Raw genomic sequence first — 16261 nt, 5'->3', positions numbered from 1 at the left:
CCTTCTAGAGACAGAGAACCTAGCGGAGTAAGTAGGAGGTGATCTCCATAGTGTAGCAGGACCTAACCAGCACGACAGCTCGTCCAGGTGTGCACGAGGCAACACAGGTTATAAGGAAGACAGGTAACACCACACATACCAGACGCACTGTCTCACAAAGGTAAACCAAGACGTGGGATGTGCGAAGACCTGGGCGTCACACGCGCACACCATGACCTGGACGTCACACTCACACATCATGACCTGGGCACCACACTCGCACTCCATGACCTAGGTATCACACTCGCAAACCATGACCTGGGCATCATACTCTCAACATGACCTGGCCACCACATTCGCACACCATGACCTGGGCGATACACTCGCACACAATAACCTGGACATCCCACTCGCACACCATGACGGGATCACACTCGCACACCACGACCTGGGCACCACACTCGCACACCATGACCTGGGCATCACACTCGCGCATCATTAAATGGGCACTACACTCGCACACCATGACCTGGGCGTCACTCTCACATACTGTGCCCTGCGCATCACACTCGCACATCATGACCTGGACACCACATTCGCGCACCATGACCTGGATACCAAACTCGCACACCGTGACCTGGCCATCATACTCGCACACCATGATCTGGACAGCACACTCGCACACCACGACCTGGACACCACACTCTCACACCATGACCTGGACACCACACTCGCACACTATGACCTGGACACCACACTCTCACACCATGACCTGGACACCACACTCGCACACTATGACCTGGACACAACACTCGTACACCATGACCTGAACACCACACTCGCACACCATGACCTGGGCATCACACTCGCACACCATGACCTGGACACCACACTCTCACACCATGACCTGGACACCACACTCGCACACTATGACCTGGACACCACACTCGTACACCATGACCTGAACACCACACTCGCATACCATGACCTGAACACCACACTCGCACACCATGACCTGGGCATCACACTCGCACACCATAGCCTCTCTCACTCCCTCATGACTAGATGGTTTGGCACTATGTTCGTCCTGACAAAGCTATCAAAGCTTTTACTTGCCCTTCTCCCTCTATTCATTCCTGTAAATCTAGTCAAACTGTTCGTCACACTCAAGTCAAGTGACGCACGTCACCCCGTGACAAGGCGGTCGACCAGTGTCTGGTTACACTGTTACAAGTGTTGGTGATGATCCAGTAACGCTGCCCCGGAGCACGGTGACGTACCGTGGCCTTGACTTGATTGTGTCCCATAATTACGTCAAGTAACATCATCATCGTCACTTGGCGATGTATGGTAACTCGTGGACCGTGTTCATCCTTCTCTCGTTCTGTGTCTCCTGCTCTTCCTCCTCCTCCTCCTCCTCCAAGGCACGGTCAGCGTGCCTGCCCCACCTCCACAGACCCAGAACTCTTTCTTTTATTTTCCATTAACGAGAGACAACAGTGTAATACTTCTTTATCATCTCCTCACCCGATGACCCGGTGTGAGTCATCCCCATCCCCCCCTGTGTGACCCCTCTCTTTCATCTAACCCCGTGAGTGAGATGGCCTCTTACAACCCAACAGAGAAACTGAAGCGATCATGCATGCGGACCCAGGCTACCCAGACGGACGCCGGGGTGGTGAGGAAGTCAATGCCTCACCTCTCCTTCAGTCCGGCCAGTGAGAAGGTGGGGACAACACGTCTCTCTCTTGGTATTAATCTCTTAATCTTGACCATACCATTAACATACAGTAGACGACATTTCCTTTAGACTGCAGTCAGTAAATGCTCAAGTTTATGATGATGATATAAATCAGTCTTGATTCATTCGTGGAGTGAATCCTCTGCTCAAAATGACGTGATATACGTATCTATATATTTGCCTCATTTAGATTTACTTCATGTCACATATCTCAGTCACATCACAGCTGTCCATGTCTAGTTTTTTCATGAACCTCCTGTGACATGACACTGGATGGGTGGGTCATGTTTTATTAACCATCTTCGAACGCTCTGATCCCCAGGCTGAAATGGTCTCTCAGGGAGCTCAGACCAATGGCGATAGTGGGCGTCGGAAATTGGTGAAGAGCCTGTCCGAGGTGGCTCGCTACGAGGGTCTCCAGTACGAGATCTACGACCTGGACGACTACACTGAGCTCTCCCTGCCCGCCAGAGCCATGTCTCAGGAGCCTCCACCGTCTCCTCCGCGGTTCTCCGCCTTTGACATCCCCTTAGACGAAGGACCTCCTCCCCCTCCACTGAAATTCCGACAGAACTACCACGAGATCTTCATCGACTCCTCACCGCGAAAGCCACGAAGAGGTCTGCTGCAGAAGACGCTCTCGGAGGGCGAGATTTTGTCAGAGCGAAGGCGAGCCCTGAGCCTGGCCTCAGGGTACATCGAGGTGGACATCAACGGTTACCGAGACACCGAAGAAGAGGTCATCAAGCCCCAGTGTGTTAACGAGATCTCCCGAGACCTGTCTCGCAGTAAGATATTTACACCCGATTCGTTTATAGAAGAGGAGGAGGAGTTCCATGAAAATATGCTTCATAAAGAAATTCTCCCCGCCATTTTCCCTTACGAGAGAAAACTCTCCCAAATATCGACCGATTCGGATTTGAAAACGTTCGATCCAAACGAGTTCCGATCGAGCGAACATTTGCAAAGCCAACTCACAGCCTTATCATTAGATTCCCTCATTGAAAGTGGGCCGTGCCTGCTGGATGCCGGGTCTTTGATAGAGGGCATCACCGCCAGGGATGGTTCGCCAATGCTGTACGTTGGCACGCCAAGCGAGGCCACGGGAGTTGGAGAGTTCGGAGACCACATGGAAGAGTCTGTGAGCGAGAGCCAGGTGACTGTGGTGCAGCGAGCCTTCACCGCGTCTTCTCAAGTCATTACGTCAGACTCGGAAAACGGGAGCTTCCACTTGACTGACCACTCCTCGGCCGCCACCACGCCCTCCACGCGCCACAAAAGCCTCCACACCACCGGTAGCTTTGAGGAGGACCTCGAGGACGAGCTACTACCGCGTCTACGGGTATCGAATCTTGTTCACAGTGCCACCACCCTCTCCTCCATCGAGGACGAACCAACAAGTGTCAGCGAGAACGTCATCTCCGACAGCTCCCAAGGTCCTGCGACAGCCAGTCCGACTTCGAGCGAGTTCGATAAGGCAATAGCCGGCTCGACGGATAATGACTACAGCTCCATACGCAGCGGGGAATCCATGACCATAAAGTCGGATGTTCTGGAAGAAGAAGAATTTGAAAACGATATCATCATAGAAGAGAACATAATGGCCAGGCTGGTCCAGGAAATGAAAGACGGTGAGTCCCTCTCACACATACCAATCAAAACTTCTGATTTCCGGGATGACGCCAGAAGACTGGCCTCCCCGGAGTCGGACTCGTCCAGTAGTCTTTTTACAGAGCAGGAAACGTCCAGGAGTCCGGTCTCGGGAACCACCAACACGATGACGTCCAAATCTGACCTATCTCGCACCGACTCCCACCCAACCGACTACTCAGAGACCTCGGAGGACTACATCACAGCCACGGAAAACAGCACCAACGACCTTGACGCACGTCGGAGTTACTCTCTGGAGGAGAGGCACGTGTCTTCCCCACCAGGAATGGCTGACATATACGAGGACGAAGTCCTGACGCCGAAGATCGTGAGCCCAGAGGCTGGTTTCCAGGAGCACCATGAACTGAGCGATATCACGGAAGGTTACAGTGTCGCCAGTGACTTCGAGACTGCCCAGGACCTCACCTCTCCTGACGGCGACACCACCACCTCAGCCAGTTACTACATAGAGCACTCGATAGGTGAAGACTCCGACAAAGTCGTCGACACCAAAACCAAGCCTGAAGTCCCGCCTAAACCTACCTTCCTACCGAAGCCAGAAGTGCCACCCAAGCCAGAGAAATTGTCGCCCTCAAGAGAAACGTCCCCGAAGTCACCAGAGTCCCACGAGTTCATCGAGTACGAGGAAGATGTATCGCCCACGAAGCGGGAAAAATGTGCGGAGGAGAGCAAAACCGGCGCCATCAAGAAACGATACTCCGCCGGAGGTAAAGTCATCAAAGATGACAATAAAAGGTACTCGAGGTACTTCGAGGACAACGAGAAAGGGGAGCTAGCTGAAGTCCGAGGCCAGAGCCAGCAACAGTCCTGGTCTGAGGAGGACAGAGAGAAAGCAAAACAAACCCTGAAGTTGGACTTCCCTCCCGGCGTCACCATGTTTGGAGAGGCTCCAAACTGGCCCGACGCCGATAACCTGAAAACTGGAGATGTGGAGAAGAAACTCAGAGTTTTTGATAAGCCAAAGAAATCTGTGAAAATTGACCTCGCGAGTGTGGAGGACCTTCAAGCATTACATTCCAAAACCGAGAGCCCATCTGACAAGGACAAGGAGACCCCAGTCAGCGACAACCGGCAGACAAAAGCCAAGTCGGACAAAAGCAAGCGTAAGTCAGAGGAGGTCATCACTCCAGGGATGGTCAGGAGCCCTGCAATGCACGAAGGGTTCAGACTCGAGGACTGGACCCCAGTGCGCACTCCCGTGACTCCTGACCGAGCTGTGGACCTCGATACATCCGATGAGTCTTACACTGAAGCACCCAGACATCCTCCAAAGGGACGAAGTCCCGGAAGAAGGTCAAAGGACAGTCCAGGAAAGAAGGGCGAGAGTCCCAGCGGTCCAGCGGAGAGTCCCTTGAAACAAGTGGGTGAAAGACAAAGTCCTGGAAAGATGAGCAAGTTGAGAGAGAGTCCACAACGCACGGAAATAATGAGAGAAAGTCCGGAGAGACAATCAAGGCAGAGTCCAAGACGCTCAGGAGTCCAGCAATCTAGTCCAGTCAGAGATTCTGCGGTCAGCAAAACGGAAAGGCCAAGCACCCATCCCCTGGAGGTTCAGCAACGACAGAGTCCAGTCAGGTTCCAAAAAGCTGGAGGCGAACCCTTGAAAAGACTGAGCGAGATACCTGTTGGCTCAGCCCGTGAGGCTCCCGACGTCTTTAAGCGTCACTCAGCTGACGTAACCCTGGCAGCGAAGGAGAGTCAAGACCTCCTGAAGCCATCGGGTCCTGTGACCGGCTACTTGAGGTCAGGAAGCCAGAGTCCCACATCAAGGGAGAGGCCACTCCAGTTGCCGGAGAGTAAACTGCTCGCCATAGCACCGATGAAAGACTCCCGACGAAGTGCCGAGTCTCTAAGGTCAATGAGTCCTGGGTCAGACAATGTGTTCTTGAGCGGCAGTCGAGAGCAGCTGGACGAGGACGCCCGACCTGCTCTCTGTGCTCAGTGTGGGGAACGACCAGCGTCGAGGGAGGGTCTTCTCAGACCATCGCCACCAGCTGGGACAGAGGCAACAGTGGAGCGACGCCTGTCCGACAGGGAGCCTTCGCGACCTCGGACCGTTGGTCATCGCGCCAAGTCGGAGGAGAGAAACTCGTTCTCTAAGGACTGGGGGTAAGTTGCTGTAAGATATTGTCATACGTCATTGTAGGATCACATCACTCACTCATTAGTCTGACTGTGGGGTCACATCACTTTAAGAAAGACCGCGTCTTTGGCATTAGATTCTACTCATTCTGACCGTGGACCATAGATTTTTAAGAAAAGAGATGGAGCCTTTGACAATGAAAAGATACCATAATCTAATAACTGTAGAGTAGAAAAACATTAGTCGGGATATCAGTATGTGATGTACTCCAGTGATAGATTGCTGCCTAAGTGTTGTTCGAGATGCTGTATACATGGTTATCATAATCACCTTTATGTGTAATGTTTATCTTTATCATCAGACCAAAGACGTTCATCGTCTCAGCGCATTTCCCCTTGTTGTGTCAGTGAGTTATGATCGCTGGTGTCGCATACAAGACCTGCGTCCTAGCTGATGTTCTCCCCACCGCAGGATGACGCCCATCAGCCTGGAGCTGGGGGACTCGCCGCGCCATGACAGCGACGACGACGAGAAAGGCGTGTATCTGGACCCCTACCGCGCCTCCCCCTGGGTGTACGTGGCACCCAGCGACGAGGCCAAGGTGAGCAAGCAGGTCCGGCCAGCACGAGTGCTGGCGCTCAGGAGTTGCCTCACTGTCACATCAAACATTACCTGACTCATCTCGCCTAATGATCATTATAATCATAATTATATACATAGGAATAATCAGAGAGGTAGGGCTGGAGGATACAGTCTTAAAATTTCAGGATACAGTCTTAAAATTTCAGGATACAGTCCTAAAATTTCAGGATACAGTCTTAAAATTTCAGGATACAGTCCTAAAATTTCAGGATACAGTCTTAAAATTTCAGGACATAGTCTTAAAATTTCAGGATACAGTCTTAAAATTTCAGGACATAGTCTTACAATTTCAGGATACAGTCTTAAAATTTCAGGATACACTCTTAAAATTTCAGGATACAGTCTTAAAATTTCAGGATACAGTCTTAAAATTTCAGGACATAGTCTTACAATTTCAGGATACAGTCTTAAAATTTCAGGATACAGTCTTAAAATTTCAGGACGCAGTCTTAAAATTTCAGGACACAGTCTTAAAATTTCAGGATACAGTCCTAAAATTTCAGGATACAGTCTTAAAATTCTAGGATACAGTCTTAAAATTTCAGGACATAGTCTTAAAATTTCATGATACAGTCATAAAATTTCAGGATACAGTCTTACAATTTCAGGACATAGTCTTAAAATTCCAGGACATAGTCTTAAAATTTCAGGATACAGTCTTAAAATTTCAGGACATAGTCTTAAAATTTCAGGATACAGTCTTAAAATTTCAGGATACAGTCTTAAAATTTCAGGACACAGTCTTAGAATTTCAGGATACAGTCTTAAAATTTCAGGATACAGTCTTAAAATTTCAGGATACAGTCTTAAAATTTCAGGATACAGTCTTGAAATTTAAGGATATTGTCTTAAAATTTAAGGATACAGTCTTAAAATTTCAGGACAGTCTTAAAATTTCAGGATACAGTCTTAAAATTTCAGGATACAGTCTTAAAATTTCAGGACACAGTCTTAAAATTTCAGGACACAGTCTTAAAATGTCAGGATACAGTCTTAAAATTTCAGGACAGTCTTAAAATTTCAGGACACAGTCTTCAAATTTCAGGAATCTTGTTGATAACAATGAGGTGTTGCGACATTTCTAGCAGGGTTTGTTCAGAGGCCAACCCTAAAAGGCTCTGCTGCTTCTTGACGGAGTAAGACGTTAGTGTTCTATTCAGTATCCAAAATCTTCTGGCCACAAATTTAACAGTTCACATGACGTGTTGTAGTCCACGACAAATTCATCGTAAAGAGGATGAACTGTCGAAATATAGAAATGCTGATCACAAACGGATGGGTTAGTGCAATGAAGTCCTCCATGGTAATGAGGGCAATACAAGAATGTCCAAAAGGATTTTCAGCTCACTCCAGCGATGCTCTGAGGGTCGCCCATGACGTTCAACCAAGACTGATGATTCGTCTATAATCACCATACTTGGCAGTTTTAATTAGCGTCCACCACCACCTCAACAGTCACTCACCACCGGATCAAGTGCGCGTGATATACGCCTCGTCCCGCCACTAGTGCAAAAGGTGGGCAGCATCAGCTAATAACCAGAGCACCTTCACGTGTTCGCATCCCAAGTTGCGACGCTCCAACTATGTGTGCTGGAGAATCTCCCATGTTATCCAGACCTCCCAGATAATTAATCACTCAGGCGCTACTTGCTCTGGTAGAGATCTACCGACACCGTGAAGTAGAAATAAGGGGTAGATGGTAGGATCAAGTAGGGCGGGCAAAATGGTACCTCGAGGATATCTACGTCATCATGGATGGTTGGTGGACCATCCTAGGACAGTGACGTGCAGTGACTGACTGTGATAATGTATGTCTGGGAGACCAATGCTGGAGCAGTGACGTGCAGTGACTGACTGTCATTATGCATGTCTAGGAGACCAGTGCTGGAGCAGTGACGTGCAGTGACTGACTGTGATAATGCATGTCTGGGGGACCAATGCTGGAGCAGTGACGTGCAGTGACTGACTGTGATTATGCATGTCTGGGAGACCAGTGCTGGAGCAGTGACGTGCAGTGACTGACTGTGGTAATGCATGTCTGGGAGACCAGTGTTGGAGCAGTGACGTGCAGTGACTGACTGTGGTAATGCATGTCTGGGAGACCAGTGCTGGAGCAGTGACGTGCAGTGACTGACTGTGATAATGCATGTCTGGGGGACCAGTGCTGGAGCAGTGACGTGCAGTGACTGACCACTGTGATTCCCCTGTTGCAGGTGTGGCGTCGGGACGAGGGTTCGCCTAGCCCCATGCCCGACAATCTCAGAATACCCGGGTTCGATGATCATCCTGAACCCGAAGCCGTGCTTCGCTCCACGCCTGATCCCGGGCAAGACGCCGCGCAGGACACCGCGCAGGAGCCTGCGCAAGACACTGCGCAGGACCAGCAAGACAAGAAGGCCGAAGTGGAGGAAGAGAAACAAAGTCAGAAAGACAAAGGTAAGTTTGCGTCACCTGACTTACGAGTTGTGGGAGGCGGTTCAAGCCAGGTGAGGCAGGCTGTCGTAAACCAGCAGGTCGCAAGAGACGCAAAGTGAGGCAGGCTGTCGTAAACCAGCAGGTCGCAAGACTCGCAAGCCGGTGCATGCGTCGCAAAGCAGCGGGTCACCAGAGTCGCAGGGTGAAGCAGGTGTCGTAAACCAAAGGTCATGAGAGTCGCACAGTAACGCATGCGTCGTAATCCAGGGGTTACAAGAGTCGTAAAGGTGATGAATGTGTCGTAAACCAAGGGTTATAAGAGTCGTAAAAGCGATGCATGCGTTGTAGCCAAGCAGTCATAGGAGTCATAAGCTACAAGGCTTGACGTATTTCCTGTTGCGTAAGCCAGATCAAGCCCGTCGTAAACTAGCGATGCGACCTGAAGTAAACCAGTAAGAGAACTCACTCGCAGCCACTTACAACAACCGTTGGGCTCTTAGTAAACTGGCCTGTCAAGAGCAGTGGTAGGAAGCGTCGTAAACTCAGTCGTAGACCCGTGATACGACCCGTCGTATACTCAAGTCGTAAACCAGCTTTAGAGTCGGCTGTAAATGAATGATAACACTTACACCTGCGTGGTGATGCAGGTAAGTTCGAATCCTGGTTCTGGCAATCGGTCCACAGTCCACTCAGCTGTTCATCCACCCTCAGAGGTTGGTCGATGAGATGGCTACCTAACACAGTCTTGGGTATATATATATATATATATATATATATATATATATATATATATATACATATATATATATATATATATATATATATATATATATATATATATATATATATATATATATTCATATTATTCGCCATCTCCCGCGTTAGCGAGGTAGCGTTAAGAACAGAGGACTGAGCCTTTAAGGGAACTCCTCACTTGGCCCCCTTCTCTGTTCCTTCTTTTGGAAAATCAAAAACGAGAGGGGAGGATTTCCAGCCTTATATATATATATATATATATATATATATATATATATATATATATATATATATATATATATATATATATATATATATATATATATATATATATATATATATATATCCCTGGGGATAGAGGAGAATGAATACTTCCCACGTATTCCTTGTGTGTCGTAGAAAGCGACTAAAAGGGAAAGGAGCGGGAGGGCTGGAAATCCTCCCCTCTCGTTTTTGATTTTTCCAAAAGAAGGAACAGAGAAGGGGGCCAAGTGAGGATATTTCCCTCTGAGGATCAGTCCTGTGTTATCAACGATATCTCACCAACGCGGGAATTTGCGAAGATGTATGGAAGATGATATATATATATATATATATATATATATATATATATATATATATATATATATATATATATATATATATATTTGAAAGGATCACAATTTTGCGCGTGATCAAGATATACCTATAAGTCCACGGGGAAAATGAAACACGAAAAGTTCCCAAGTGCACTTTCGTGTAATAATCACATCATCAGGGGAGAAACAAGAGAGAAATATAACAGTCAGTTGATATACATCGAAGAGACGAAGCTAGGACGCCATTTGGTAAACATGTGATCATTACACGAAAGTGCACTTGGGAACTTTTCGTGTTTCATTTTCCCCGTGGACTCATAGGAATATATATATATATATATATATATATATATATATATATATATATATATATATATATATATATATATAGATTGGGGAAGGGCAGTGTGGTTTCAGAAGTGGTAGAGGATGTGTGGATCAGGTGTTTGCTTTGAAGAATGTATGTGAGAAATACTTAGAAAAGCAAATGGATTTGTATGTAGCATTTATGGATCTGGAGAAGGCATATGATAGGGTTGATAGAGATGCTCTGTGGAAGGTATTAAGAATATATGGTGTGGGAGGAAAGTTGTTAGAAGCAGTGAAGAGTTTTTATCGAGGATGTAAGGCATGTGTACGTGTAGGAAGAGAGGAAAGTGATTGGTTCTCAGTGAATGTAGGTTTGCGGCAGGGGTGTGTGATGTCTCCATGGTTGTTTAATTTGTTTATGGATGGGGGTGTTAGGGAGGTAAATGCAAGAGTTTTGGAAAGAGGGGCAAGTATGAAGTCTGTTGGGGATGAGAGAGCTTGGGAAGTGAGTCAGTTGTTGTTCGCTGATGATACAGCGCTGTGGCTGATTCATGTGAGAAACTGCAGAAGCTGGTGACTGAGTTTGGTAAAGTGTGTGGAAGAAGAAAGTTAAGAGTAAATGTGAATAAGAGCAAGGTTATTAGGTACAGTAGGGTTGAGGGTCAAGTCAATTGGGAGGTGAGTTTGAATGGAGAAAAACTGGAGGAAGTGAAGTGTTTTAGATATCTGGGAGTGGATCTGGCAGCGGATGGAACCATGGAAGCGGAAGTGGATCATAGGGTGGGGGAGGGGGCGAAAATTCTGGGGGCCTTGAAGAATGTGTGGAAGTCGAGAACATTATCTCGGAAAGCAAAAATGGGTATGTTTGAAGGAATAGTGGTTCCAACAATGTTGTATGGTTGCGAGGCGTGGGCTATGGATAGAGTAGTGCGCAGGAGGATGGATGTGCTGGAAATGAGATGTTTGAGGACAATGTGTGGTGTGAGGTGGTTTGATCGAGTGAGCAACGTAAGGGTAAGAGAGATGTGTGGAAATAAAAAGAGCGTGTTTGAGAGAGCAGAAGAGGGTGTTTTGAAGTGGTTTGGGCACATGGAGAGAATGAGTGAGGAAAGATTGACCAAGAGGATATATGTGTCGGAGGTGGAGGGAACGAGGAGAAGAGGGAGACCAAATTGGAGGTGGAAAGATGGAGTGAAAAAGATTTTGTGTGATCGGGGCCTGAACATGCAGGAGGGTGAAAGGAGGGCAAGGAATAGAGTGAATTGGAGCGATGTGGTATACCGGGGTTGACGTGCTGTCAGTGGATTGAATCAATGCATGTGAAGCGGCTGGGGTAAACCATGGAAAGCTGTGTAGGTGTGTATATTTGCGTGTGTGGACGTATGTATATACATGTGTATGGGGGTGGGTTGGGCCATTTCTTTCGTCTGTTTCCTTGCGCTACCTCGCAAACGCGGGAGACAGCGACAAAGTATAATAAAATAATATAAATATATATATATATATATATATATATATATATATATATATATATATATATATATATATATAATCCCTGGAGATAGGGGAGAAAGAATACTTCCCACGTATTCCCTGCGTGTCGTAGAAGGCAACTAAAAGGGAAGGGAGCGAGGAGCTGGAAATCCTCCCCTCTTGTTTTTTTTTTCTCCCAAAGAAGGAACAGAGAAGGGGGCCAGATGAGGATGTTCCCTCAAAGGCCCAGTCCTCTGTTCTTAACGCTACCTCGCTAATGCGGGAAATGGGGCGAATAGTATGAAAGAAAAAAAAAAAAAATATATATATATATATATATATATATATATATATATATATATATATATATATATATATATTGTAGTGTTAATGAGACAGCCTTGATTAGGGCCTCAGTTGCCCGTTCCGCCTCAGCTAACGTGAAAATATAATCGCAAATTACTTATAGAACCTAACAGATATGCTACAGGGTCTGACGTAAACCATAATTGGACCTGTCGTAAACCAGTAATAGCACCCGTCGTAAACGAAGTAATGCACCCGATACATTCCTGTCATACGACCCAGTGGAGATAAGTTACGATGCCCCTAGCGTCGGCCAGTGAACAGACCTGTCGGAAAAAAACTAGTGCCAGAGAGTTTGCCTTATAGCCTGTCGTAAACTAGATACGAGTCTGTCGTAAACTGATCACGGGACGCTCGCATGCCACTTGCACGTCCGTCGTAGGCCGGGTACAGGACAGTTCGAGAATCCAATAACAGAACTTGTTATACACCTTTTACGAAGACCATCGGAAACCTTGTCTTTGGCTCCCTATAAACGACTGCCTTCATCGTAAGGCAGTCGTAAAGCCGGTCGTAAGCCTCTGGAACAACTCATCGTAATCCGGTAACAGAGGTTGTCGTAAGTCGTACATAGAGGCATAGAAAGCCGATAATGCAATCCTTGTTCTATATGGTCCGTCAGAATGCCATGATACGGTTGGTTTTGTACGCCAAATATATATATATATATATATATATATATATATATATATATATGTATATATATATATTTTTTTTTTTTTTTTTTTTTTTTTTTTTTTTTTTTGTCGCTGTCTCCCGCGTCTGCGAGGTAGCGCAAGGAAACAGACGAAAGAAATGGCCCAACCCCCCCCCCCCCCATACACATGTACATACACACGTCCACACACGCAAATATACATACCTACACAGCTTTCCATGGTTTACCCCGGACGCTTCACATGCCTTGGTTCAATCCACTGACAGCACGTCAACCCCGGTATACCACATCACTCCAATTCGCTCTATTTCTTGCCCTCCTTTCACCCTCCTGCATGTTCAGGCCCCGATCACACAAAATCCTTTTCACTCCATCTTTCCACCTCCAATTTGGTCTCCCTCTTCTCCTCGTTCCCTCCACCTCCGACACATATATCCTCTTGGTCAATCTTTCCTCACTCATTCTCTCCATGTGCCCAAACCATTTCAAAACACCCTCTTCTGCTCTCTCAACCACGCTCTTTTTATTTCCACACATCTCTCTTACCCTTACGTTACTTACTCGATCAAACCACCTCACACCACACATTGTCCTCAAGCATCTCATTTCCAGCACATCCATCCTCCTGCTCACAACTCTATCCATAGCCCACGCCTCGCAACCATACAACATTGTTGGAACCACTATTCCTTCAAACATACCCATTTTTGCTTTCCGGGATAATGTTCTCGACTTCCACACATTTTTCAAGGCTCCCAAAATTTTCGCCCCCTCCCCCACCCTATGATCCACTTCCGCTTCCATGGTTCCATCCGCTGACAGATCCACTCCCAGATATCTAAAACACTTCACTTCCTCCAGTTTTTCTCCATTCAAACTCACCTCCCAATTGACTTGACCCTCAACCCTACTGTACCTAATAACCTTGCTCTTATTCACATTTACTCTTAACTTTCTTCTTCCACACACTTTACCAAACTCAGTCACCAGCTTCTGCAGTTTCTCACATGAATCCGCCACCAGCGCTGTATCATCAGCGAACAACAACTGACTCACTTCCCAAGCTCTCTCATCCCCAACAGACTTCATACTTGCCCCTCTTTCCAAAACTCTTGCATTTACCTCCCTAACAACCCCATCCATAAACAAATTAAACAACCATGGAGACATCACACACCCCTGCCGCAAACCTACATTCACTGAGAACCAATCACTTTCCTCTCTTCCTACACGTACACATGCCTTACATCCTCGATAAAAACTTTTCACTGCTTCTAACAACTTGCCTCCCACACCATATATTCTTAATACCTTCCACAGAGCATATATATATATATATATATATATATATATATATATATATATATATATATATATATATATATATATATATATATATTCCTATGAGTCCACGGGGAAAATGAAACACGATAAGTTCCCAAGTGAACTTTCGTGTAATGATCACATCATCAGGGGAGACACAAGAGAGAAATATAAGTCAGCTGATATACATCGAAGAGACGATGTATATCAACCGACTGTTATATTTCTCTCTTGTGTCTCCCCTGATGATGTGATTATTACACGAAAGTGCACTTGGGAACTTATCGTGTTTCATTTTCCCCGTGGACTCATAGGAATATCTTGATAACGCGCAAAATTGTGATCCTTTCCAATATATATATATATATATATATATATATATATATATATATATATAAGGTTTGTCGTGTGCCAGGTATGTGGTTCGTTGTATGAAAAAGGAACGCATTAAGCCAGTTATAAGATCTTTTCTAAGCCAGGTATAAGACTCTTTCTCAGCCAGTTATAACACCTTTTTTAGACAGTTATAAGACCCTTTCTAATCCAGTTATAAGACTTACTAAACCACTTATAAAACCTTTTCCAAGCAAATTATAAGAACTTTTCTAAGCCAGTTATAAGACCTTTTCTAAGCCAGTTAATAGACCTTTTCTAAGCCAGTTAATAGACCCTTTCTAAACCAGTTAATAGACCTTTTCTAAGCCAGTTAATAGACCCTTTCTAAGCCAGTTATAAAACTCTTCCTAAGCCAGTTATAAGAACATTTCTAAGCCAGTTATAAGACCTTTTCTAAGCCAGCTGTAAGACCTTTTCTAAGCCAGTTATAAAACCTTTTTTAAGGCAGTTATAAGACTCTTTCTAAGCTTGTTATAAGACTCTTTCTAAGCCACTTATAAGACCTTCTCTAAGCCAGGTATAAGACTCTTAAGCTAGTTATAAGATCCTTCATTTGCCAGTTATTGACCCTTTATATGCCAGCCATAAGGCCCTACGTAAACCAGTTATAAGACCATTCTTAAGCCAGGTATAAGACTCTTCATAAATCAGTTATAAGACCCTTCATAAACCAATCATAAGACCCATTTAATCCAGTTATAAGACCCTTCTTAAACCAATTACAAGACCTTTCATAAGTAAATCATATAACCCTTCATAAGCCAGTTATAACACCATCTTAAGCCAGTTATAACACCATTCTTAAGCCAGTTATAACACCATTCTTAAGCCAGTTATAACACCATTCTTAAGCCAGTTATAACACCATTCTTAAGCCAGTTATAACACCATTCTTAAGCCAGTTATAACACCATTCTTAAGCCAGTTATAACAACATTCTTAAGTCAGTTATAACACCATTCTTAAGTCAGTTATAACACCATTCTTAAGTCAGTTATAACACCATTCTTAAGTCAGTTATAACACCATTCTTAAGCCAGTTATAACACCATTCTTAAGCCAGTTATAACACCATTCTTAAGCCAGTTATAACACCATTCTTAAGCCAGTTATAACACCATTCTTAAGTCAGTTATAACACCATTCTTAAGTCAGTTATAACACCATTCTTAAGTCAGTTATAACACCATTCTTAAGCCAGCTATAACACCATTCTTAAGCCAGTTATAACACCATTCTTAAGCCAGCTATAACACCATTCTTAAGCCAGCTATAACACCATTCTTAAGTCAGTTATAACACCATTCTTGAGCCAGTTATAACACCATTCTTAAGCCAGTTACAAGACCTGTCCTATACCCGTAATGACAGCCACCATCAGCCAGTCATAATGACCGTGGTTAGGTAGTTCTGAGGCTGGTCACAAGCAAGTCCTGGTAGCCAGGTACAGAGGGCACTGTGCCTCATCGTATGTTGGATTACGACTCAGGTGTAGGGTGTCGAGCGAACCACCTCTAGGATGTAAAGTGAACCATCTGTAGGACGTAAAGCGAGCCACCTGTAGGACGTGTAGAGAGTCAGGTGTAGGACGTAAAGTGAACCATCTGCAGGACGTAAAGCGAGCCACCTGTAGGACGTGAAGCGAGCCAGTTGTAGGACGTAAAGTGAACCATCTGTAGGACGTAAAGCGAGCCACCTGTAGGACGTGAAGCGAGTCAGGTGTAGGACCGTAAAGTGAACCACCTGCAGGACGTAAAGTGAACCAACTGTAGGACGTAAAGCGAACCTACTATAGGACGTAAAGTGAACCGCCCGTTTGATGGACGCAAAGCGAGTCAGGTGTAAGACGTACACCGAGCCGGTTGTCGGTG

The 16261-nt window shown here is 45.7% G+C and overlaps 1 protein-coding gene across 1 annotated transcript in view; it reads left to right on the top strand.

Moving 5' to 3' along the window:
- The window catches only part of LOC139745986 (uncharacterized), a 318309-nt gene that overhangs the window by 184499 nt on the left and 117549 nt on the right, over positions 1 to 16261 (top strand). Inside the window, exons 9-14 of the mRNA XM_071656747.1 lie at positions 9 to 27; positions 652 to 1154; positions 1602 to 1705; positions 2043 to 5500; positions 5946 to 6075; positions 8330 to 8552. Of these exons, the coding sequence (XP_071512848.1) occupies positions 9 to 27; positions 652 to 1154; positions 1602 to 1705; positions 2043 to 5500; positions 5946 to 6075; positions 8330 to 8552 (4437 nt within the window). The remainder of the gene's footprint in view (positions 1 to 8; positions 28 to 651; positions 1155 to 1601; positions 1706 to 2042; positions 5501 to 5945; positions 6076 to 8329; positions 8553 to 16261) is intronic.

The sequence above is a fragment of the Panulirus ornatus genome, chromosome 63 (assembly GCF_036320965.1).
Source record: "Panulirus ornatus isolate Po-2019 chromosome 63, ASM3632096v1, whole genome shotgun sequence".
Taxonomy (NCBI): domain Eukaryota; kingdom Metazoa; phylum Arthropoda; class Malacostraca; order Decapoda; family Palinuridae; genus Panulirus; species Panulirus ornatus.
The sequence above is the reverse complement of the archived record's forward strand: the minus strand, read 5'-3'. Positions and strand labels throughout refer to the sequence as shown.